This window comes from Salvia hispanica, unplaced genomic scaffold, assembly GCF_023119035.1.
Source record: "Salvia hispanica cultivar TCC Black 2014 unplaced genomic scaffold, UniMelb_Shisp_WGS_1.0 HiC_scaffold_662, whole genome shotgun sequence".
Taxonomy (NCBI): Eukaryota; Viridiplantae; Streptophyta; class Magnoliopsida; order Lamiales; family Lamiaceae; genus Salvia; species Salvia hispanica.
Window position 1 is genome coordinate 438 of NW_025952424.1, and position 26,938 is coordinate 27,375.

A 26,938-nucleotide genomic window follows, 5' to 3' on the forward strand; every position below is an offset into this window, starting at 1 on the left:
TATATTAGTTTTATAATAGAATGTGAGTGTAAAGAGTCAGTTGAAAGTGGGGTTCATTTACCAAAAATAGAAGAAAAAAAATCAAAATAGACAACTTTTATGAATGGACCAAAATAGTAAAACTGGACAACTTTTCATGAACGGAGGGAGTATATGTTAGGTAGTTTTAATGTCTTGTGTGGAAGATGTCCTGTCCTTTTTTGTTGCATATTGACTCAATCACAACGAGATTATTGGAGTGATGAAATCAATGTAAATTGGGTTATCATTGTTAATCCTATGTTAATAATGATTGTACCAAAACAGGCCGATGACAACATGAATAGTTGGCAGTCATAAAAAGCAAATAATGTAAAAAAAGACTTGTCTAGTGTGTTTGAATATCCATATATATGAGTCGACATCTCACAAACTTAATAGAGTTGGAAAGAATGATTGGAAAGGCAGCAAAAAAGAAACTCTATGATGCTGTTGTAGGACATTGAGATGCAACAATACTGCAAGAATGGCTGAACAAGAATCCGAATCTTGTTGGTGAAGTTTCATTTGCATGTTCACGAAATCTTCTACACGTAGCAGCGATGCATGGACACGAAAGCATCGTTGAGGTGTTGAGATCCCACGGACAGCTAGCTCGAGATTTAGACTCGCAAAATTCGACACCACTTCACATTGCAGCTGCCAATGGGAGATGATTTTGTAGCCACAAACTTGTTTCTAATGGCTCCTGAGACATGCTGGTGGCGAGACTGTCGCGATATGAACCCGGTTCATATCGCTGCCATCAATGGACATGTCAATATCTTGGAGGAGTTTCTTCAAATTAACTCACCTTCTTCCATGGAGAGGGTGCATCGTGGAGATACATTGCTGCACTTATGCATTAAACACAATCAGTTGGATTGCTTGAAGTTTTTGGTGGGCAAGTTGGGAGAGCTTGTGTGGGCAAAGGATGACGATGGCGACACAATTTTGCATTTGGCTGTTAGATTCAATCAACTCGAGGTAACACCAGCTCTATAACAATTGGTGCTTTCATTTGAATTCCAAATTGCAATAATCATTGAATAAAACCATCCCTTAATGTCTCAGACCGTTCGATACTTGGTGGAACACACGAAAATCGAGAAGCAGGCACGAAACTTGTTGGGAAAAACAGCACTGCAAATCTTGAACGAGAGCCCACACAGAATATACTATTCAGAAATGAAAAAACTATTGAAGATTCCGTCAACTAATAAAATATCAAAGGTATTCCCCAACCTGACCGACACGACAATGGTGGTGGTGGGCCTGATAGCGACCATGGCATTCCAGGCCGCCATCAGCCCTCCAGGGGGAGTGTGGCAGGAAGACACGACATCACACAAGGCTGGCGATGCAGTGATGGCATATACTCATCCCAAACTATACAAACAGTTTGTTCATGCTAACAACACAGCCTTCGTTTCATCAATCATCACAATCTTCCTCATCACAACCCGACAACCATCTGGACGCATTCTTTTCTTGCTCATCTCCTTGTTTGCAATGTGGGTGTCACTCGCATCTATTGCACTCAGCTATGGAGCTTCTATAACGGTTGTCTCTCCCAACGCAGAAACACAGTCACTTGTTCCTGTTATAACCATAGTAGTTGTTGTGTCGTTAGGCGTCATCGGATTCATATTTTTGTATAATATTATAAGGGAATGGCACTTGCATCGGACAAGCAATCCAGCTGTCGGAATATTAGAGACATCGACCAATAGAGTCCTCTCCCAAGTTGGGCGTGTTGTTCGAAGCTCGGACGATTCTGTAGAATTAGATTGGGGAATTATCAGTTAATTATGTTGATATACTATACTACCTATCCTTTTATTAAGATTTAAACTTAATTACTTTTTCATTCTTACTCTTTTACTCGATGATAACTTCGTGTGTGTTGTAAAACTAAAAATATGAATATAGTTATTAGGTTTTGATATCATTGCGTGAATACGGATCATGGATCAAATTAAACTTAGAGCCAAGAAACATTTTGACGAATATATATTTTGCATTAACGTTCGAGCTAAAATCACTGTAAACATATGATAATTGTCTTGAGCTATGTAAATCATATACTTCATATACTACTATAAAGGAAAGTGCAAAGTTTTTTGTGGATTAGTCGGCAGAATAAATCAGGAAACTAAGACAACGATAATCTCTTAACAAAATTGGGGCAACATGCCCTAAATTTCCCTGCAGTAGGATCACAATCATGTCTTAAAACTTTCAGGCAACTATGGCAACTACAAGAATCTAATTCACGAAGCAAAGAGTGTCGAGTTCCTTAGACGAAAGGCTCATTCTAAATCCATACTATAAAACGCCTATGAAGAGGCAACAATAGTCAATACCAACAAAAAACTGGGGAGGAGCTTTTATTATCACCAATCTCCAAACTCGCGTATATCTCAATGTTGAAACCTGGTTGCCATCAGCAGATAGTCCTACAAAATCATAAAAGACAATCAAGATATATCGCAATAGCACCATACTATGAATAGTACTCCCTCCGTCCCGGTTAAGATGACACATTGCTTAGCCGGCACGGGATTTTAGGAGTTATTGGTTAAAGTGTTTAATTGGAGAGAGAGAAGGTAGGTGTAGGTATTAAAGTAGAGAGATGAAGATAGATGGATATTTTAATAGGAGTGAGAAAAAGTGGTTGAGTGTATTAATTGGAGAGAGAAAGTTACTAAAAAAGGAAATGTGTCATCTTAGTTGGGACAAACTAAAAAGTAAAATTTGTCATCTTAAGCTGTCATCTTAAGCGGGACGGAGGGAGTACATAATTGCCATGTTTAAAACAGTGTCAACAAAAACTTAAAAACTACTTTGTCTACAAGTTCAGTATTTGAGATGCCAATCATAAATTCATAATTAATGCAACAATGCAAGATCAGAGCCAAGTACCAACCAATTAACAATTTCACACTATAGATGCTAAAGTAAAATGACACGTAATATCTCACTAACCAGATGGTCCTCTCTTCATTTGTACTCGAATGATGGAGGAGTTGGAGCATCAAAGCTCTCTAAGACCTTTGTCTTGCTTCCATCACTAGAAGTTGTCTCCTCCTTTCCGCCAAAAAGGCCTCCAAACCATGAAGAAGATGATGATGGCGACGAAGAAGAAGATCCTGCGTCCATTCTCTCAACATTTACTGAAGGTTGACCAGGCATTTGCCCCATGGGGTGTCCAGGCATACCAGCCATATTCGGAACAGGGTCTTCCATCGGAGGGAAGTTCTGTTGTGCACTCATAACTTTGTTTAACATTATCCCAGCTCCTTCGATCAAAGTAAGTAAAACACCACCAAACAATGCTGACCGTGAAGCAGCACCCATTCCCTGACGCATCTGCAGAAAACCGCCAGTTGCTGCACCTGCTATGATCGAGTTCCAAGGATCCTCTTTCTGCCTCATGTAGACCATTGTGCAGTCGAAGGTAGAAAAGAGCCCACCCCATACTGCAAAACTACCACCAACACGAGGAGCATTCATGCGGACTGCTTGAGTACCCCCAATCAAACGCTCACCTTTAGGTGAGTTATAGAGTCCTTTCAAGAAATGGAAAGCTCCACCACCAACAGCACCCATCCCAAAAGCTCCACCTACGTCATCAACGATACGGTCTGGGCAAGGTTCTCTAGATGTTTCCGGGGTGCCTGTGAGTCAAAGTTGGTAGGAAGTGAGCCAACGGATCTTGTAGGAGATCAAAGGTAGGCAAATTAACTATTGTCTGAACTTGTTCCAAGGTATTCGGATGATCACAATCGGCTCCCTTATAAACAACAGAAGAATTAGAGAAATTGATTTGAAATCAATTTGGATGCTGAATTAACTATGTCATTATTCTGGACACACATTCAAATTTGTCAAAATATACTTCTTAAATTACTTTCTGCCAAAAATGTAAGGCAGAATTGAGCAAGCACTGCCAAAAAGGCATCACTAATTTGATACATGTGATAATCAGAACAAATACAATACCATGAATAGATTACAATTTGGTTTAGTAGAAGTAACATTCCAAAATCAAATTTTAGAAAGTTATTTTATGATGTACTATCAATTATCATCAGTTCATAACAACTCTATTTTACACCATCTGAAATTATGCTATTATTTTACTTATTTGCTTGTGAAGGGGGGTGGAAAGTATTGACAAACAAAAGAAACTTCTAACAAAGCTTTTGTGAAGATTTGACAAACTAAACGGTTCCCATGTGATTATGAGCTCTGCTAAACCACTTTGCCTGACTGTGCTACTCATAATTACAAATTCTGCCTCCTCCTTCCAAACAGTATCCCAAAATCACACATTGAGCTTTCTATTCTTTTTAGTCCCACAATAATATATTTCGTTTTTAAAAAGTTTTCCCAATTTATTACCCTTATATAACAACTTATTTACAACTTATACCAGCATTAAACACTACTCCTCCGTCCCAAGATAAGTGAGTCGTGTATTCCTTTTCGGGGATGTCCCACTATAAATGAGTTATTTCTCTTTTTAGCAAAAAAACATCTCTTTCTTTATTCTTTATCTACTTTATGCTCTCTTTACTATTCTATTTTTTTTCTCCCATACTTTACTCTCTCTGCTTTTAACTCTTCAAATGTCAATTCCTTAAATCTCATACCCAAAAGAATTGCTTCATTTATCTTGGGACGAACGGAGTACTAATAATGTGGGTCTCACTATCCACTAACATTATTTTAACTACTATTTTCCTTTATCAATTTTATCTCAATTCTAGTGTCATATCAGTTGTCCATATTTAAGGGACGGAGAGAGTATTAAATAAAGAAAGACGACTACTCACTCGTATGTCATCTTGTCAAGAGGCATTCTCACAATCCACTGAGCTACTTTCGTCAGAGTATTCGGATTCAATTAGTACTTTGTTTTCTTGATGATTTAATTTTCTCCAATCCTGGTAGTAAAAATTTGAATCAATGGCCTTTTTAGAATCTAATACATTAGATTTTTGCTTATTTGTACTATATATTTTTATATTCATAGATTTTGCTTGTGGCATGCGACTGTATAAATTTCGTGAATTCATATCTTCGTATATCAATTAATACCACGGATACCGAACCTTAACCTTGCTTGCGCGAGCAGTGCCGATAGAAGGAAACAAATGTGTACTTAAACACATTCATGCCCATTAAATATACGACAAATAAAAAATGTGGAGTAACTGTAAATTGAAGATTTAGTATGCATTTGGATGAGAAGAGATAACCAACATGTTGGTGAACTGTGCGAAAAAATACACATAACAAGTTGGCGGAAAATGTCGCCCCCAAAATTCCAACAGTGCCCAAATTCCCCAATACGTAACGAATTGCTAGAGGGGAGAAGAGAGGGGAAGGAGGGGGAAGAAAATTGCATTAATTCATTCACATAAACCCCAAAATACAATAGTGATCAGCTTATATAGCTTCTCATGCGGAAAATAACAACTCAACGACCTAACTAACTCGGACCCCGCCACATGCGCGTATGGTGATATCAGTTCAAAGATTCACGTGTTGCATGCACCCATGCAGCACCTTTTTATTTCACTCCATCTTTGCGCTTATTCTTCTTTTGTTCCTTTCTCGCACCACAAGTCTTCTAGATTTTGCAAAGGTATGTGGTCAGGGGGTTTGAGGAGGGAAGAATTCTTGCCCGGTCGTCCCGAGGGCAACTCGGGGGGAAAATTTTTGGTCGATTCCTTCAATCGGTTGATAGTAGTATGGTGCCCCATCACCCGGTGTAAGTACCGTTCCCAGATGATATTGTACACACATATGAATAACATGATGCCTAGTGACACAACCACCACTATGATAAAAGAACAACAAGTGATTGTGTTTCCAAATTGGGAGAGACGACCTTTAAAAGGGCTCCATAGCTGAGTGAAATAGATGCGGCGATACCCACATTGAAAACAAGGAGATGAGCGGGAAAAAGGGAATGCATCCGGATGGCTGTCGGTTGTGACGAGGAAGATTGTTATGATTGATAAAAGGGGTTTGGGCCTGTTGTTAGCACGAACAAACTGTTTGTATAATTTGGGAGGGAAAGATGTCCTCCCCGGCCCCCGGGGCCTTGTGTGTTGTCGTTTTTTCCTGCCACACCCCGCCGGGGGGGATTAATGGGGCCTGGAATGCCATTGCGGTTATCGGGCCCGACCACCACCATTGTCATGTCGTTCAGGTCAGGGAACACCTTGGAAATTTTTTGGGTTGGCGAAATCTTCAAAAGTAATACCGCTTCTGAATAGCTACTACTTGTGTGTGGGCTCTCGGTCAAGATTTGCAGTGCTGTTTTGCCCAAGGAATTCCGTGTCTGCTTCTTTTTTTTTGAACCCCCCACCAAGTATTTGATTGTCTGAGATTTTAATACAGTGTTACTTTTTTTAAAACCCAAAAATCAGCACATGTAATTTTTTTACTTTATTCTCTTGACACCCCCCTTCGCCTTTGTTAATAGAGGCATTTCTTTTGGGTACGGAGTTTAAGAATGGTGTGTTAAATGGATTGTAAAAAAAGTAAGAGAGAATAGAATAAAAGAGATGAAGAAAGAATAGAATTAAAAAAAATTATTTTTTGCAAAAATGACTAAAAATAACTTGAAATTTCCCAAAAAAAATAAAAATGAGAACGGGAAGGGAGCATGAGATTTTGATATCTTTTAACTTATTTGTTTTATTTTCGTAACTCAATAGATATTTATACAGTACTGTACTATTTTTTTTTTTAAATTATGCAGTACCAAAATAAAAAAACCCTCAGTTGCAGTGGTGCAATATAAGACACTATAAGACGGGAGTTCTTATTTTGTGAATTATTGCTCCCTTTAAAAAATTTTTCGTCTATAAGAAGTAGTCTTGTTTTTTCTTTCCTATTTTGGTCAAACTACTAAAAAATTTAAATTTTAAAATTCACTTGTGCTCAGTTTTTCTCTTAATTAGGCTGGGCTTATTTTTCACTTACAAAACTTTAGTCATTTTCCTTCTTTATTTCAGTAATTTTGCATAAAAATTTATACCACCATTCATTCCAAACTTTTTTTTCATAAACAAATAGAGTAACACTTAAAAAAGAAATAAATAAATAAAATAAAAAGTTATTAGATGGTTAAACCCCAAGTTGTTTGCACCTCACCGCCAAATGCAAGATTGTCTCGCCCATCATCCTTTGCACACAAAAGCCCCCCCCCGTTTTCACCAAAACCTTCAAAATTTTTAGTTGACCGTGTTTGATGCACAAGTGCAACCGGTCTCTCTGCGATGCACCCTCTCCAAAACAGGAGATAAGTAGCTTTGAAGCAGCTCCTCCAAAATCTTGACATGCCCATGGATGGCTGCAATATGAACCGGGTTCAGACCATGACAGTCTCGCCACCAGAGTGTCTCGTGGGCCATAAACAACAATTTGAGGCTACTTCAACACTCCCTTGTTCTGCTGCAATGTGAAGTGGTGTCGAATTTTGTGAGTCTAAATCCCGGGGCTAGCTGCCGGTGGGATCTCCCGCACCCCCCAAAGATGTTTTCTTGCCCATACATCGCTGCTATTTTAGAAATTTCGGGAAAGTGCAAATGAAACTTCAAACAATATTCAGATCTTTCCTCATTTTTTAACTTTTGTGTGTCTAATTTATTTTTCATGAGAGCATCTCCAATGCCGGCTAGCCCAAATTGGCCGCTAGCCGGCGGCTAGCCCAACCATTGGGGTGGCCGGTCGGCCAAAATTTCCCGGGGGGGCGATGGCGTGGTGCTGGCCGCCATTGTGGCGTGGGGGGATCGGCCAACGATGGCCGGGGCTTTTTTTTTAATTTTTTTTTTTTTTTTTTTAAAAAATTTTTTAAAAACTATATAAACGCGATTTTCTCTATCTCTAAATTTCGTACAAGAGCAACATCTAGCGATGGACAACAACAACTAGCCCAATTTCAAAATTAAGACCTAAAAAGAAAAAATGTCATACTAACATTTTTTTAAAGTATTTTTTTTTTAAAAAATTAGTGAGGAGTAGAGTGGGGTTTGGGGGCTCGTGTGGAAGCCCGGTTTTTTTATTATGTAATTTTTTTTATTTTTAGTTAATGTACTTTTTTTTTTTAAAAAAAAAATTTAAAGAATTTTCCCCTATATGTCTCGTAAATTTAATTCGATAATTTAATCGTAATTTTTTAAATTTTGGGAAAAGTAGTATATTTTGAATTATTTTTACCGCGGGGACCTAAATCCCCGTGGCGGGGGATTTTTAGTCTTCCGACGGGCCAAAAAGAGAGTGGGGCCACAGGCTTTATTTGATTTGGGGTCTATGAGTTTTTTTTTTAGTAAATGTGCTTTTCTTGACTTCTTTTGTCCTTTGGGCAAAACATTGCAAACAAAATTTGGTAGCAGAGTACAAGTTTGATACGTCTTCGACAATTTACATTTTAAAAAAGAGTGATTCGGATTTTTTTCATGGAAAAAAAAATAACAAAAAAAAACTGAGTTTCAATGGAATCATGTCTGATGAGAGCATCTGAAAGAGACGATTTATTTAATTCTATTACTTACAAAACTTATAAGTCTAATAACAGACCATTGTTGTTTTAAAAGTTAAACTTATTCCATATACTCCTTGTCCCAAGGAAGATGACTCCTTCTTGGGATGACATGGGATTTTATGCATGCTAATTTTAAAGTGTTTAAAAATGGAGAGAGAAAGTTGTTGAGTGTTTAAAAGTAGGAGAGATGAATATAGTAAGAGAGATGAAAGGTTGTTGATGTTTAAAAGTATGAGAGATGAATAAAGTAAGAGAGATGAATAAAGTATGAGAGACATATAAGGTTGTGTTGTTGTTTTCCTTGGTTGTTGATTCCACTATTAATGTTATTTACAAAGAAGTTTTCCAAAATTTATGAACTATTGGTGTGTTATTGTTTTCCTTGGTTTTACTTCCCGACATAAGAATATTTGTTTTTTGTTGAGCTATTCTAACTAACTCATATTCTTTGATCCGTAGTCACACATCTCCTATTTGTCATTTCTTTTATTTTATATTAAGAGCATTCCGTGGAGATGGACTTCCCATGGCCTTCCCGACGGACTTCCCAAAAAACACTCTACCAGCGATCATAAGGACCTCCCATAGCCTTTGCCCGTCATAAGGACTTCCCCTTTGCACAATGGCGAGACATCCCATAGCCTTCCGCGGACTTCCTACAATTAAAAAAATTCACAAATTCACCAAATTAAACAATTTACAGAATTAATAAACAATATACGTATTAAAATTTTGGCACAATTACGGAGAAAATGCAACTACTTTATTTTTAAAAAAAGTACATAATTATTAAAAAAAAACATAACCAACAAAGAAAAAAACTACCCCAAGCTTCGACAAATGCCCCTCGTCTCATTCCCCGTCATTAGTCTCGTCCTCCGCCCGGTGGTGTAAACATCGGGCGGGGTGGCAGCCTCAGATTTCTCCTCATTGTGTCGATCTCATCCTTCAACATCCGCGTGTACATGGGATCCGTCGCTGCATGCCACTTCTCCGTTGTTTCGATCATGAGCTGCGTCATTCCGGTTACGAGGATCTTCGCTCGGAGTGATTGTGAAGGAGCTTCCGAGTGGACCTCTTGAAAAGGCATGGAATTTCCCCCTAGCCATCCGTTGCACGGTCTTTTGCCCAATCGGGCGATGGCGGCGGAAGACGATTGAGTGTCGGAACTCGCCTCGGCCGGGAGTTCGTGGGAACCGGCACTTCTTCCGTACCCGCCAGATGCGTTGATCTTCGTCGCTTTGGCCACCGAGTTTCAACACCCTCCATAAACTTGGGGAATTCTCCACCTCAAGATAAACCTCTTAATATATGAACTCCCGAACCCCTTCTCGCGTCGGTATGGCGTGAGACAAAAGCTTCACATCTTTGGAGGTCATCGCCGGTTGCCGACCGAAGGTTCTTTTGGTAGAGGACGGCAAATCGGCTGAGTTGCTTCTTCAGCCGCTCCCACTGCTTTCCGGCACTACTCGCACGATGGAAGCCTTCCGTCGGCCGGTTTCCATTCGAGGTAGCTTTGGCAATGCGGTACCACGATCGTCGATGACCTGGTTGGACGAGACGTATGGATCCTCGACTACCGATCCATGCCTTTGCCGCGCACACACTCCCGAATGCTCGGACGGTCCTCTTTCTCCTGCCGCATTCATCCTCCCCCCCCACCATCGGTCACTGCCGAGCTAGTGGCCTTACTCTTCCCCTCCCTTCGCGTCCCGCCGGTGGCGCTCTTGGCTGCACATGGCTGGTGACGTCCGCGGAGATATCCCCAAATCATCAAAAGAGAACAGCTCGGAGTTCGGCCGAGTCTCCCGGGTAAGTACGAGTCTCCGGTAGTATGGACGACCGAATGCTGCACAATAAATCCTATAGGGACGATAGACATTGTCCCCATGTATAGTGGATCCCGATTATCTGATTTATTTGTTGTGCATTAAACACGCACGCTTCTGCCGCGTCCCTTCATGATGTGCCACAAAGGACATAGTTTTACATTAGTTTCTTTCACTAATAATAAAACTATTATTATTAATTCCTTACTTTCCCTCTTTTTTCTTTTTATTATGGAACATTTTTTTCAACTTTTACTACTACTATTGTTGTTGTCTTATGCCGTATCAACCATTTACACCAAACTCAAACTCATTTTGAGTTTAGATCAACCAAAAAGTAATTATACTCCAGTCATTTACACCAAACTCAAATCCAAAAAAATTCCATATCTATACTTTTTCAATTATACCTCCGTACTTATTTAATTTACATATTAATCCCATAATATTTAGGAATAATTTCTACAAATTAAATAGTTAAACAAAATTTTCTTATTAATATATTTTATATTAAATATACTTTATATCTAAGAAATATTACACTACTTTTACATTTATTAATTACTACTTGCAAAAGAAACAAAATTTATTTTATTTATCAAATAAGAGCCATAAGCTCCACCTCAAAGCTTGACGATTCATCCTGGAACACGAAGGCCCGCAAAAGACCTCCATCGTCCAAGAACAAGTCCTCCCTCTCCCGCCTCCAATGTCGCGAGAGAAGACACCATCTGTATTCAGCTTCACCCAGAGGGGCATCGGGTGGATGCCATAGGACACACGAACACGTTGTCTTGGAGAAGAGGGCATGAAATCCACCGACATCGAGCAACCCCTCCAGTGTATCGAGTGATCTTGCCGGCCGTACGAACGTATGCACGTGATGAGTAACTGTCAAATGATATGAGTATGATGGAAAGGGACGACCACGGTGCTTGCGGCCGTTCCTTCCGTCAAAGAAACCAATCAATCAAACAAGGAACAATAAAACTAATATGCCTTGCGGAGCCCTAGAGAAAGAGGACATCCGCCGAGTGACCTAGTCTAAGTGCAATATCGGTGTGCGTGTGGATCGGTGTGTGCGAGGAAGGGAACCAGGCATCGAAATACTCCCACCGAGAGATCGCCGACGACTCGAAAGAAAGACATGACTAAAAGACTCAAAGAAGGAACCGACAACACGACACCTAGATGCTAACTCAATACCCGATCTTTGCAACTTCTCATCCACGGCAGCCTACCATACAATAACCTCCAAACGAAGATCGAGATGGTGGGGGTCATCCCCTCATTCCAAATCAGCCCCAAAATCTTATATTTCAGTAGTCTCGTCCGATGCTCTCCCAGGCGAAGTCACGAGAACTCGCCATGATTGTCTCACAATAGCTTGCTAATCCTAGTATTTAAATATTTTTCAATAAAAAAGTGTTTGCAAAATAAAAAAAAAGTTATATGTAAAAATATGGCAGGCTAATTACATTAATACTATTCTAACCGTCCCAACTAAATGAATGAAACTTTTGGGCACTAAAATTAAGAAATTGTGTTGAAAAGTAAGAGACGGATAAAGTAGGAAAGATAAAGAGAGTTAAAGTAGATAGTGGAATAAAGTAATAGTGATTTGATGTTTTATTTTTTGTTAAAAGAAAATGACTCAATTTAGTTTGGACATCCCAAAAAGGAATACTACGGAGGAGTCCAAGATCAAAAGATGGCCAGTTTTAAACATCTCAAAATAATAATAAGAATGATATACAATATCTCAATTTTTTTTGCAGTAGCTACTCTTATTTGGTGTTTACTCTAAATTTACTATTGTTTCATTAAAAATCTCAAAAAAGAGTTTGGGTATGGTGTATAGTTGGAGGTAGTCTTATGAACTTCTTTCACTAAATTTATTTTCTTAAAGAAAAACTAATTTATCAAATTTTATTGAGGCATTTAAGAAATTTAATTTTTTAAAGAAAAATTAAATACGTATTTAATTGAGAATAATTGTTAATCTGTATTTTTATGCAATTATATCTTATATTCTTTTAATGGATGGAGACACGTCTAATAGCAACACCTCATGATAAAAAAAAGACCATTACACTGATAGTCCCTAAACTTATCAAAATGCATTAATAGTCCTTAAAAAAATTTATAGCCTATTTGGTTCCTAAAAAATACATTTTTGGTACCTCTGCCTATTATACCCCTCTGCATTCGAAAATCTCCTAAATGCCAGGGCATTTTCGACATCTGAAAAATATAGTTTTGGTACCTCTTTAATCATGCAATTATTTTGGACATACATAAAAGCAACTTTTACAAGAAAAAATATTTTCTTTTGAATTAATTCACTTAAAATTTTTTTAAATAATTACTTGAATAACGTATAGATTAACCTTTATAATGAAAAAAATATTATAGTTCACTTTAATATTTTAGTAAAAACTAATTATCAAGAGTTCGCTTAATTTACGTTAGATATAATTCACTTAAATTTTAATTATTATATTTAAAAATATTTTTCACTTAAGTATAGTAACATTTAAATATTTAAGAAAAAATTTTAAATAAATATTTCTATAATTCACTATAATATTTTTTCTTCTAAAATTTAAAAAATTTATATACAATTTTTAAGTAAAAGTCACAAAGAATTTTCTATAATTCACTTTAATATTTTTATTAAAAATATTACTATTGAATATAATTTTTTCTTCGCAAACATGCAAATTAAGCTGTATAATAAATAATATTTAATTTTAAAAATAAAAAAAAAATTAAAATATTTGGTTTCTTATTTAAATTTTTTAAATCATAAAGCATCAAATATTATTTAAATGAAAGTATAATTGAGTTTATAAATGATGGAAGAAAAAATGAAAAAAATTAAAAGGAGAGTAGAAAGGTCCTAAATGCCTCAGAACTTTAAATATTCACACTAGTGGTGCCTATGGTTACTTTAGTCTTATCGTACCAAAAATGATATAAAAATATTTTTGGGGCTATTGGTGCATTTTTTGACAAGATCGGGGACTATTAGTTTAGTTCACTCTAAAAAAAAATTTGACACCACATGTGTGCTTCAATTGTATTTTCTATTTAGGATATACTACTATAATGACAACAGTTAATTGGGTATTACTCCCTTCATCTTCTCCAGATTAGCAAGTCATAATTCTTTAAGCAAAAAAATCATCCCTCTTATTTTATCCATTTTTTTATTCCCATTTTACCTCTTTACTTTTTTCTTTCATACTTTGCTCTTTCTACGTTAACTATTTAAATATCAATCCCGTAAATTTCGTGCCTAAAGGAAAAAGCTTAGCTTATCTTGGGACAGAGGGAGTATTATTTTTGAAGTTCGATTTTCTAAATTACCTTCTATTAAAGAAAGTAAATTTGGTGGAATAAGCAAAGAGTTGATGGTAATAAGCAACAGAAAAAAGATGAAGTAAAAGATATGCTATGTAAATGTACTGAGTGAAGGAAGGAAAGGAAAAAAGATAAAATAAAAATACAAAATTGCATGAAGTAAGATGTTGCTGTGAATAGCGAAAGATACTGATGTAAAACTTTGTCGTTTGATGCATATCATTCGTTGTTGTGTTATTCCACACAGCATGGGATTCTCCTGATCTTGATACAAATATTTATTGTACCTCATCTAATTTCCAACATGAATCTAGAATATCTTTTGTGTTTTTCTTTTCCACAAGTTGTTAGGATTATATTTAAATTACTTTGTTAGGATTTGATTAAGTTTCCTTATTTTTTAGGAGATCATTTTGTACAACATATTTATATTTATATGGAGTAATTTTTTATGATTAAGAAGAATGAAAATTAAAATATTAATTTTATTCTCTATTAAGATTAACCGTTGGGAAAAATCGTTGAGAGAAAAGGAGATTAATATTTTAATTCTTCTTTATTCTTTTAAATCATAATTAAATACTCCACATATTATATAAGGAGTGTTATAATGGTAAATTGTAACGCCCTGACTTTTTTTCTACCTTTTTATTTATTCTTGGAAGAACGTTGTTTGCGGACCTGAAAATTTTTCGCATTTGTTTCTTTTGTTGAGAGGATGAGTTATATATTTGGGCTTAAACAATTATTTTTATTTCTAACCAAATTATTTTCCTTACGTAGAGAGGAATTTGTTGCAAGCGCAAATCACCTTTATTTTTCTTCATTAATATACCCAATTCAACGCCACTTTTCATCCAACAAATTTCAGTTCCACAAAATCCGTTTCTGATCGGTTTCTATCACCCCATGATTCCTTGAAACCAGTTTTCTACATATATATATATATATATATATATGAATACATCCCTAGGGGTGCATTACCCTCCTTTTGACCCCTTAGTGTAAAACATAGTACTAATATAATCCATTGGATAGATTAATCGGATGGCTTAGATTAATGGTTAGTCGGTACATTATGTTAGTGTTTTACTACGTTAAAGGGCAATTTAGTAATCAAATAATGAGGCGGTTCCTATTCATAAATGCATGTACGAGATTTATGGGATTTAATTCCATAATTGATACAATTCCCTCCCACTCTCTCTCTCTCTCACCATTACTTCCACCTTCTCTTCTCCCTCATTCATCGTTTTTCATAAGGAACCCTAACCACCGCCTCACTCCACCTTCTTTCCTCTTCTCGACGAGTTTCTGAATTTGCAGTTGACGGCGAATCGGTCCCCATCACGACGTGTTTCTCACGGTGTAGACGAAAGAATCAGTTCAGACGACGGAGAATTTGTCAATTCTCTAGAGCTTCGATGATGGCGTGAAAGGTAAAGCCCTAAAACTTAAATTTTCTTCAAATTTAAGTTTATTCTAAACTTCTGTAACCATAATTTGATTTTTTATGTACATTATTTGATATCATTCTTGAGGATTTGTGTCTGATTAAGAGGTCTATTGTGCTCTAAATTGATGCTACATCATTGTTTGAACTATTGCTACACTATACATGCCATATTTAACATGAATTAAGAACATCCGTTCAGTTACATCATCCACGTAGATTAGTACATAATGGGCTTCTGATTTTTGGGCATCTTCTCATGATACATCATGTAGGTAGATGTGTACGAATTTTGTTACATTATTGAATCAAATTCGTACATTATTTCAGTCTGATGTTGTACATTATTTTTTTATGCTCTATTTTCAGTAAATAATGTACGAAAATTGGCCTTTAATGTACATGCATAATACTAAATGATGTACCTGTGTAAGGATTTAATGTTTGGCGGGAGTTGAATCCATACCCTTTGGGCTTAACAATCTATGGGGCTAGGATGTAGTACCCTCTCACAAAACGAAACCATCATCAAGGATGGGGAGTTTGAATCATTCCATTAGGGTTTAGCAATCCATGGGGCTAGGGTATAGTACCACCACATGCATTGAATTTCATTTTTTTTATGTGTGTTTTGGATTGCATACAGTAATTAATGTACGAAAAGTGACATTTAATGTACATGCGTTTAAATTTTTACACGTTTCTTCAAAAATAAACAAAAAAAAAGAAATTTAGACAACGTTGGTAATATGCCCTAGCCCCATGGATTACTAAACCCTAGAGGAAAAGGGTTTATCTCCCCACCCTTGGTGAATGTTGTTGTATGGGCCAAGCCCAAAGGGTTGCTAAACCCCAATGGTAGGATTTTCGCGGAAAACATTAAACTACTTTTACGCAAATTTTAATATTTCCCATTTTATAGCATGTACATAAAAAAAAAACAATAAAAAAAGAAATTATAGACAAGCGTTGGTATCAAGCTAATGACGAAAATATTCTTAATTTAAACAATATTTGTGTATAAAGATGCTGCAAAATCAATAGGATAATCAACTAAAATATTTATAATTAAGAAAGGAAAACAAATCAATGCAAAATAACTAATAAATCATGGTAGGCGGAATTATGCAAAGAGAATAACTACTCAAAATGTCAACTTACTTTTCTACCCTTTTCGCCTTCTTTTAATGTTTAAATTAATTCCATGTGGCACAAATATAGACCATTAGATGACAAGAATCAATGGATTAGATTAGTTTTCCATTTTAACAGCTTTTTATACATTAACCATTTTCGATCCAACCAAATCGAGAACTAAAAATCAGAGGAGGAGGGAGTGCAGATAAACGAAATTCAGTGAAGAGAGAGCAGAGAGTAGAGGCGAGTGTGGAGGTAGAGGTGACGGAGAGACCAGGCGGGTGGCGGCGCCGTGGAGAAAGAGCAGCAGCAGCAGCTGTTGCTGACCCGGCAGCGACCATGGTTGCACAGCGGCACGATCTGCAACAAGTTTCGGAATCGAGACGACATTGCGGTGGCTTTTGATGCAGAGGGAAAAGAGAGAGGATGTGAAGCGACGGATAGCAGCCGTGTGCAGCAGTTCAGCGACGCTGGCGACGGAGGCGCAATGCAGCGGCGGCGCTGCACCGCCATGGAAAGGAGGGTAGGCGCCACCGAGAGAGAAGGACAGAGAGGGTGCGAGAGATAGATGGGGATAGAGATGGCAGATTTGAGAAAGTGACGTGGGAGTATGAAGGAGCAGCCTGGAGCAGCGTCGGCTCCGGGCTGGACCACGCACAGCCACGGAGGAGGAGTCGGGACAGCGAGCATGTCTCTTGGTGACAAGGATGATGGGTGTTGATCGAAGGACGGACAGCGGCGAGGCTGCTGAACAGCGAGCGGGCAGAGACATTTGCGGCAGAGAGGCGATGGTTTCCGGGGTGACCATGGCGGTGGGCGACGGCGGATCGCGACTGCTTGGTGACGACGGCAGATCGGACAGCAGCAAGGCCGCGAAGTGAAGGCAGTGGTGAGAAGAAGAGTTAGAAATAATGGCGTGGAAAGACTTAGAAGAGTTCTGATTTTGTGAAGTTCACGTAAAAGGAGATGGATTGGAGTATTTGGTATGGGCCAATTTAATTAAATGAAGATTGGGACGGAGTACACTAAATCAATGGGCGACTTTCACTGACGCTTTTCGAGAATGGAATGGAGCACAAGTTAAGGCTTAAAACGAACGAGGTGCGCTTTCGAACTAAATACTTTTAAGAGCTTTAGTTTTAATATATCGATTCGAGCATCATTTTATGTGACGAAATTCTTATTACATGAGATTACAATTATTATTGATTTTATTCGATGGTGATGTGATTTATGTGCTTAAAGTGAAAGTGATGTTATGTGATATATGTGTTGATTTATTGAGTAATATTGTGAATTGCTCGACTTGTTGATGTGATTGAGGTGATGCTGATCTTGATAAAAAAAAATGATTCAAATACGTTTTATGAGAAAAATGGAGTTCAAAGGGTATGTCATGCTATGTTTTTGTTTTGAGAAATGCCTATTTGTTTGTTTAGCAAGGGAGTGGTCCCTACTAGACCTATTGAAATCGACTGGTCTCGACAGGGAGTGAGTCCCTACTCAAACTAGTGTACACCATTGGGGATCGTGAGCCGTCTTTGGGTCTGCCGGTCTAGTGAACGAGTTTGAGGCCATAATCTCGGTTCACATGTTGTTGAGGTTGTTGATGTTGAGATTATTGAGGTTGTTGAGGTTGAGGTTGTTGAGATGATGATGTTGATGATTGCTTAGTAGGAGCGAGTCCCTACTATGAGTTTAATCGATCGTCCTAGCAAGAGCGGCCCCTACTTGAACTAGTGTACATGATGAGGACCGTGAGTCATCGAATGGAGTTGACCGTTTTCGTGTCGTGGAAAGTGGCCCCCTTACACGACACTCTAAAGAACAGATATGGCGCTTCTTAAATAACTCAAGGAAAAATGGTTGTGTTTTGAAATGATGAGGAAAAGGATTTGAGGATGAGTTGAAAGTTTGTGCTTGTAAATATTTTTAGTGTCCTGGCCTTTTCAAACTAAAATCGCGAGGTCACTCAATGGCGGCATGACATAACCGTTTTATAAAATTGTTTTGGCATTTGTTCACTCGAGTACATCAAGTACATCACCGCATTTGTTTTCCTATGTGCAAAGGAGTGTGACGAGTACGGCGGGTGTTGAGCATAAAAGTGAAGAATGTTTATCAAAGTCCGAATATGTTGTGTCTTCATACATAATATTCTACTCTCGAAATGCTTCCGCCGAGTTATTGTCTTTCTTTGAGTTCTTGTATTGTTGAGATAATATTCTTTTGAGTTGTTGATTGTTGAGATACTCGATTTTAATCGAGCTATAACTATTATTTCAAGCTTTGGTCGAGTTGTGTCTTTTTCCCCTTTCTTCCCGCTTTAACCCTCCCCTAGTCGCGATTCACCGTGTTTTCTATCCTTAGAAAATGGGGCGTGACATAACTCCTTCTTAAATTACTAACTACAACTAAATGATAGGCATTAGATCACTAAATCAAGGTACAAGGTCATTCATCCACGAATATCAATATGATGCAAAAAAAATGTCAATTAGGGGTATTAATGTAAATTAACAAAATAGTTAGTTATAACTAACTTCTTAAAAATATCTCAAAACTTTAAAGGATTATAACTATCTCAATTTATATGATTTTTTTACACAAAATATATCAAATTAAGGATACTTTTATAAGGATTCTAACGAAATCTCACTTGCATATGTTCCGTAGTCAAAATTAATTTTTTTTTTAATTTTCCTATTTTTATGTATCAGATAAATGTAAATGTAGGTACCAAAATATGTCAATATAATATTATATAAAATGTCAATGCAAAATTGTGTTTACATATTCAAGGAATCACGTTAATATTTTTCTATATACTATATTGACATTTTATCCAAAATCCTAAATTTGGTCATTCTTCTAATCTTATTTAAATTAAAATAAATAATAAAAGGAAATTACACATAGCAATTAGTAGAGTACTGGATCTCTATAAATCTTATGAACTTAAATTAGTTGTAGTTAGCAATTAAGAGACAAATTAGCAATTGATCACAACCTTATTATATAATATGTGTGGTACAAAAGGATCTCCTAAAATAAGGAAATTAATTCTTAACAAATTAATCAAATATAATCTTAACAACTTATGAAAATTAAGATAATACAAAAGATATTCTAGATTTCATTCTTTTTAGTCCTAATTAAATACTCCACACATATTTATAATTTATAGCAAGCATCGTACAAAAGGATCTACTAAAATAAGAAACTAAATCAAATCCTAATAAACTAAATCAAATATAACCCTGACAACTTATAAAATAAATAATAAAAATAATACTCTATGGAGGAAATCAAATGAAGTAGAATAAATATCTGTATCCAGATCCTTTTCATTTGATGTAAGCTTTTCTTTCTATATTCGTATAAACTAAATCAAATATAACCCTGACAACTTATGAAAATAAATAATAAAAATAATACTCTATGGAGGAAATCAAATGAAGTAGAATAAATATCTGTATCCAGATCCATTTCATTTGATGTAAATTCGTATAATAAAATGAAAGTCAACTTGTAATTGTATATTTTAATTGACATGGTACACTTAATGAGTGGAGACCACGTTCAATATATTTGAAATCTCATAGTATATGCTTTTATTATTAATCTTCTAATTTATAAAACCTTGCCATACTACATCCAGTGCTAAAAGAAATGTCCCAGAAAATAGTCAGCCATGCAAGAATAAGACTCATTTTACGGAATTCCATCATTCAAATTATTTTCCCTATAAATTGAGCTAATTAACAATCTCTTCAATCATCATTCCTAACTTGTTGGTAACACTCAACATCATATACACATAACGTAACACGATGAAGATTTCATCCAACCATTATTACTATTCTTTTGCAACACTTGCTACAGTACTCTTGATCGTGCCATCCAATGCACAAACTATCTTCGACGTTCTACGACGATACATCCCCCTATGCACTGAGTACAATCGGTGCCCCATCATGGGTCCCGGGCTCATCGACCCCAGGATGGCCGCCTCCTTATCCGCCTCCACTTCCACGATTGTTTGTTCGGGGTTTTCATCTATTATTCTTGCGTATAATTAATTTATTGATTATGATTAATTAACCTTTAATATATATTTTGGTAAATAATTAGGGTGTGATGCATCAATCCTATTGGAAGATGAGAGCGGAAAAAGAACTGCAGAGCAGAATGCCAACTCTTGTTAGAGGATTCGCGGTGGTGGAAGCCGCGGCAGGCAGGGAGGCGATATGCCCCGGTGTGGTGTGGGGGCGCGGACGGCTGGCTGTGGCGGCGCCGATGAAAGGGTGGCAGTTTGGAGGACCGACGTGGACTGTGAAGCTAGGGAGGAGGGATTCCCCGGCCGCCACCAGGGGTTTTTGCTGAAAATGACCTTCCTGGGGACAGCGACCCCTCCCCAACCCTCATTTCCAAATTTGCAAAAAAAACTTAAACGAAAGGGAAAGGGGTTTTTTGTCAGGTACTAAAACTGGGGTTTTCATATTTTCAAATTTCAACATTTAATTTTTTAAAATTTTTGCGGGCGCTCGCACGATTGGGCAGCGCGATGCGTGATGTTGGGCCCGGGATCTACAACAGCCAGAACATCGACCCGAACTTTGCGACGATGCGGCGGGGGCAACTCCCCCCAAAAACCGGTGGCGACGACAATCTGGCGCCGTTGGATGAGGTGACACCGACCGTCTTCGAAAAAATTACTTTAGGAATCTGCAGAATGGGAGAGGTCTGCTGGAATCGGATAGTGTTCTACTAAAGAAGGATCGACCGACAGGATTACGGTGGAATACCTCAACCATCCTGACACATTAAATTGGGATTTCGCCTCCGCTATGATCGAAAAAATGGGAGATATGGGCCCTTTTAACTGGTGGAGTTGGGTTAGTTAGAACGATTTGCCCAATAATTGACACATTTCAAAATTCAATGCTTCTTCCAAAATTTGGGAAAAAGGGATTACAAAATACACATAAACCCAAAATATGTGCTTCAGCAAAACAAAATTTCTTCTTTTTTTTAACTTGAGCTACGGCTCTTCTCTAACTTTCACTCTCAATTCTTTTTTCTTGATTGATACCATGACAAAAAAGCCCTATTTATAGGTAAACAAAGTTGATAATATAGCTAACTAGTTTAACATCTATATTACGTGCCCAAAATTTTAAGTCCACCACTAATCTTCAAATTGGACCATATATTTCCACCGCCTTACACGTAGTGTAGTTGTGGCTTCTTTTTAGCCATGAAGAACACAATATTTTCCCCACTATTATGAGGTGGTGATGCCCCCCTTTTTGGGCCATTTTTCTTTAATTTTAAGAAATTGATTTTAAAAAACCCTCAACACCAAATTATCTTCTTTTTTTAATCTATGTGTTTAGTTATTTCATCATGTGCAACTAAATTCATAAATTCCCTAGATGTGTTAGTAACGACTTTGGTTATACAATTCTTTTTCATTTAATACCCGGGGTTTGTTTTTATTTTGTTTTTTTTCCTTAAAAAAGTTCCCGATCCCGATGTTTTAAAAGTGACACAATCGTATGATTTAATATATTTTTGTTTATAACCGGAAAAAGTTTTTAGCAAAGTTAGATTGACCCCGCTACCCTTCCCCTTTAAAACGGATTTAATTGAGAGGGGAAATTTTTTGGGCGGTTTTAAAAATTTTGGAGTTACGTGTTATGTTTGGGAAACCCTAATTTTGTAATCAATTTTTTATCGCTTTTAGCATAAGCTAGGTGACTCGTCCTTTCAAAGTAAAAACCGGGCGAGTATTGTGTTGGAATTTGTATAACCATAACTATGAACGCACATCCTTGGGATTCCTTATCTCTATCGATTATCTCCGTGTTTTATTTGCTTTTTTAGTTGTTATATGCTTTTTATTGTTTTTAGTTTTCAAAAGTTTTTCAAAACCTACTTGATTTTCCGATAGAAATTTGAGTTTTTAAAAAGGGGATGACATTGTTTGCCTTTCCCGTGTTCGATTTTCCCAGACGCCCTTGCTAAGTATATATTTGGGATATTTTGGTGTTTATTTAGTGCTAAAAATAGCGATCACGCCCCATACCATGGGAGTCTCCCGGGTGCTACGGAACCGACCACCTCTCACAAAAGTGTCACACAAATAATGCCCACAACCAAACCCAGAGATCAGCATCTTCTCAAAACAAAAGGGAATCGCCCGAGTTTCTTCACCCAACCGCCATATTCGAACCCTCCCTTCAATCAATGGCAAACCCGCTCTATCAACACATTGATGGATTTACACTCTTAAATTACGTAATCGAGGAAGAAGTCCCCGGAAAAAAATTAAGATGGGCGAAGAAATCGTAGTTTTAGAGAGAGAGAGAATTTTGGAGGTGTTTATGAGAGAAAACAGTTGAATCAACTACCAAGAGTGACCCTTGGGAGCCCCACACGAAAGGGACGCTGTTCCTAAAGAACCGGCCACATAAAGGATCGGGCCATTACCCCAAAGATTCGGCCCCGGAATTAAATAAATTTCAACGATTTAATTCTCTTAGCCCAAAGAAACTATGGGGTCCATTTATCTCACATACTCCACCTTGGGCCCATTTTGGGGAGACAAGGGAGTCTTGGTCAACATGAATTTTTCCCTCACGTACCCCCACAAGGTATATCCAAGACACCAAAGAACAAAAAATTCATTAGTCAAGAAAAAACCAGGTTGCCTCAAAAGCACCGTAGGACCAAAGTCCATTAGCCAAAGAGATCTTTTTACCCACGCACTAGAGAATTAGATCCTCAAGGTCGGTCATATCATCGGGAGGGACATGCAATGCTAACCACAATCAAAGTGCAATTTTTTTTTGCAAGAAAACAATTTTTTATTAGATGTAAATTAAAGGGCCCCTATCTCCCCGGGGTTTTTATCGGGAATTAATGGAACCCCAAACTGTGGTTTTTCGTTTATTAACATAATTTAACAATTATTAATCCACAAATAAATCACATAATAATCGATCTATTTAGCATATTATTTAGACAAAATCTATTCGCGTAATTTTTCACGTATCATGCTTATAACTTGAATTAATCATGCTTTAAGAATACCCCAAACCTAAAACATGTTTTTCTTTTTTGGAAAATACCAATTTAATTCTCCAAAGAAAATTTAAGATGGCTAAAAACCCCACTGGGGCTTTGAATACTAAACCACAAATCTTCTCGTTTCTCGAACCGTACTCCATACGTTGGGGGGCCGATCTCACCAATACTTTGGGCTTTTAAAAAAAGCAAAAAGAAATCATTTTTGGGAAAAGGGCAAAATTTTTGAGCTCCCTACGCCTAGAGGGGGGCAAAATTTCCACACCTCAACCCTTTTACGTTCACTTATTATAAATAAATTTTAAATATTAAAAAATGACCAAACTTCAAGTACATAAAACCCTTATATAATTTCAAAATCCAACATTTATCAAGTACATATTTCAAACCATTCTTAAAAGCAATGGGATCCCTCTCATCCGTCTATATACTATACAATCATCTACATGCAAAAATGATGAGGAAGAGAAAACATTAAAAAGCGTCAACCCCGACCCCTTTTAATAACTGTAACTCACATCAATCCACGAATCAATTTTATATCTTATTCCCCAAATATTAGTGGTTTATATAAGCCACAACTCGGTTTTAAACCTTACCTTTAATTCCCATGCCAACAATCAAACATATTCTTTAACTAATACCAACAAAACCAACAAATTTAAAAAAAAAATTCAAGCCAAAGCCTTTTATGATCCTTTTTAAAATTCCGGATGAGCAAGCCCGGGATCCGGGCCCGGGGTTTCCATTGTTTCCACCCGTTTGTTTCCTTTTTTTAAATTTTTTGACCTTTCCACGAAGGCCCTCTTTTATTTGACCTTTTCCCCGAAGGCCCCTTTCGCATATTTTTTTCCCCAGGTCCATTATCATTGTATATGACCCGAAGGGCTTTTTGGGATCAGGATATCGATCCAGAAAACAAGACAACCCCATATCCTCTTTAATCCAACGATTCAAGATATTCTAATGCCATAAAATTTAAGATAAACATATTCATTGCACAAATCACATATCCACATCATTCACAACATCAATTTTCAAATACTCCACACATAACCATTTCAAGCTCACGTCATATAATTCAAATATTCACTCCAATTTAACACATAGCAATGAATCATATAAGATGTAAAGTTAAAAGTGTGATTTATACACACCCCGAACGATAGATAAACTACTCAAACTCCTGATTTGCCTCCAAATTTTTCACGAATATGCCATATATTTTCTGCTTTTCCGTTCTTCCCTTTTCTTTTCTCTAATTTACACCATTTTCTCCTCTCTTTTTTTCTACACTATATAAGTGAGCATACTAATTAATCCACTTGTATATGGTTTCACTAATCCACCTGGATACAAGACATGCAGTAACCCTGGAATTACACGTGCCCTCTCCTATACATATATATAAAATAAACTTATTATTTTAGATCATGTAATTAAATAAAAAAAACTAATTCAAAAAGGTTACACTTATCTACTTTTTCATGACATTCTATACGTGTATTTTAATAAAAATTTTTCACGTCATGCCCCAATTTTTTTTTAAATGAATTCAAATTTTGAAGTTAAAAAAAAGAATATTACATATATCTTTGCCATAATCAATTATAGCAATAAGAGAAATCACTATACAAATAAGTGTAAACAAAAGTCATAGTAAAAGAATATTAGAACAATTACATAAAGAAATTTAATATGACTATTGGTACGTACATATATATATTTACATGCACACATTATTACTCATGCATTTAGCTTAACTATTTAGTATTTTAGTATATATATGTATATATAATCACAAAATATAATATTTATTGTGCAAGCAATAATATAAATATGTAATAATAATAAATAAAAATGTGTCAATATGTAAAATGATGCATGTTTCGGTCGGGATGTCACAATTTCGGTGTAAAAATTTATGATTTTTGTCCTTTATTCTCCTATTTATATTAAGTTCCTTTTGGGCCAGACAAGGATCTATGGAAGGTTTTGGATATGGGCTCATCCAATTTACTTTTTACTAATTAAATTGAACCCACAATTTAATATAAGCTTTAATTGGAATATTACGGCAGCCACTACGAAATAATATTGAACTCTCCCCATCCCAAAACCGAAATTATAAGTAATCCGGTTCTGTTTTATCTTTCATTTCCGCGCTTAAGATAAAAATGTCCATTAATTAATTAATGTCTGCTATGCACTTAATTAATTAACTTCTTATTAATTCCAAGAGTGGACTCGCATGAAGTTATTTATTATTCATATAGTAATCAAACTCCAACTAGCTAGGTTCGAATAATAAAACCTTGTTTCACGCTCCTCTTGAGGACATTATAAAACGAGACTCTCCTCGCACGATTCATTATAATAGCAATCCTAGCACGCTAGATATTAATCACCACTACCCAATATATCAAGATTATTGGGTTACAAAACTCGCACCATTTGATACAATCGGTCTACTAAAACAAAGACTTGGACCTTGTTAAGTTAACTTATACATTTAAACATGTATAAACATCCATTAAATGTAAAACATAACAGCATTATGACAAAAATAATCTGTTTTATTCCCTGGAAAATAAAATAAGAGTTTTACAAAGCCTTGCGAGCGTCTCCTCTGGATCAAACACACACCTAGTAGAACGTTTCCCTTCATCACCTCCATAAAATATTAACGAAGCGAGCTGATGTGGACATCCAAATTCAACGCTAAAATGGAATGCTTTGCCACACGTCTCGAATGATCAAACACGGCTTGTTATTTGCGGAGGAATCAACCTTGCATCGGTGACGATCGATGGTAATCGTGGATTCAAGCTTGTAATATCGGTGACATTCAAATCCCCATTAAATTCGAGCATTATTGAAGCCAACATGGGTTGCGAGGCCGTGTAGCTCGATGTGAAAGGTCCCTGCGGCAAACAAGCGCTTGATTACTACTTCATGTGGAAGCTTCTTCTTGCTATCACGTGGATCCGGTTTTGCCATTGCATAGCAAGAACTTCATTTTTTGATCGCTGAAACTGACACATATACCGGATTGAATGCGCGCACGAGTGACCATTTTGATCATCTTAAATATATCACTATCTACATCATCTTTACTCCCACCAAACCTTTCGATCCTAGTCCATTCTCTTTCAATTTGTCTTCAACAATGCCCTCTTCCACCACAACATCAAGAAGGCAAGGCACTACTTTTAACAAATCATATTCATCAGCATTGTGAAGACTCGTTTGCCACTCTTTCTTCGTTGAATTCGGGACGGCTTGTGAATGACCCTTAGAGACCAACAATGGAGCCATCTCCGGTAGCGGTTGCAAGGGTGGGAAGGTCCTAGAGTGAAGAAGGGCAGCTGCTCCAAGGATGGTGCTGGACGCGGCTGCTGCGCGGCGATCTGTTCGCTGCAGCTGCGGTGGTGGCTGGTAGGGTTGGTGAATCTGGTCTATAGCAAGGGTTGCCAT

The 26,938-nt window shown here is 36.9% G+C and overlaps 2 protein-coding genes across 2 annotated transcripts; one reads left to right on the forward strand and one right to left on the reverse strand.

Moving 5' to 3' along the window:
* The first annotated feature begins 684 nt into the window (after window positions 1-684).
* LOC125199765 (ankyrin repeat-containing protein NPR4-like) lies at window positions 685-1,827 on the forward strand. Its single transcript, XM_048097666.1, has 2 exons — window positions 685-1,005; window positions 1,093-1,827. Exons 1-2 carry the CDS (start codon window positions 685-687, stop codon window positions 1,825-1,827), a joined length of 1,056 nt encoding a protein of 351 aa, XP_047953623.1.
* A 1,193-nt stretch (window positions 1,828-3,020) lies between these two features.
* Window positions 3,021-26,938, reverse strand: LOC125199762 (mitochondrial import inner membrane translocase subunit TIM17-2-like). The gene is made up of 2 exons (XM_048097664.1): window positions 26,590-26,938; window positions 3,021-3,698 (listed from the first exon to the last, which is right to left on the reverse strand). Exons 1-2 carry the CDS (start codon window positions 26,936-26,938, stop codon window positions 3,022-3,024), a joined length of 1,026 nt encoding a protein of 341 aa, XP_047953621.1. The 3' UTR covers window position 3,021.

Coding starts and splice junctions, on each gene's coding strand:
- LOC125199765 (XM_048097666.1), top strand. CDS start 685: ATGGGAGATGATTTTGTAGCCACAAACTTGTTTCTAATGGCTCCTGAG. Junction 1,006..1,092: donor TTAGATTCAATCAACTCGAG/GTAACACCAGCT, acceptor TTAATGTCTCAG/ACCGTTCGATACTTGGTGGA.
- LOC125199762 (XM_048097664.1), bottom strand. CDS start 26,938: ATGGCAACCCTTGCTATAGACCAGATTCACCAACCCTACCAGCCACCA. Junction 3,699..26,589: donor GAATGGACTAGGATCGAAAG/GTTTGGTGGGAG, acceptor TTTGACTCACAG/GCACCCCGGAAACATCTAGA.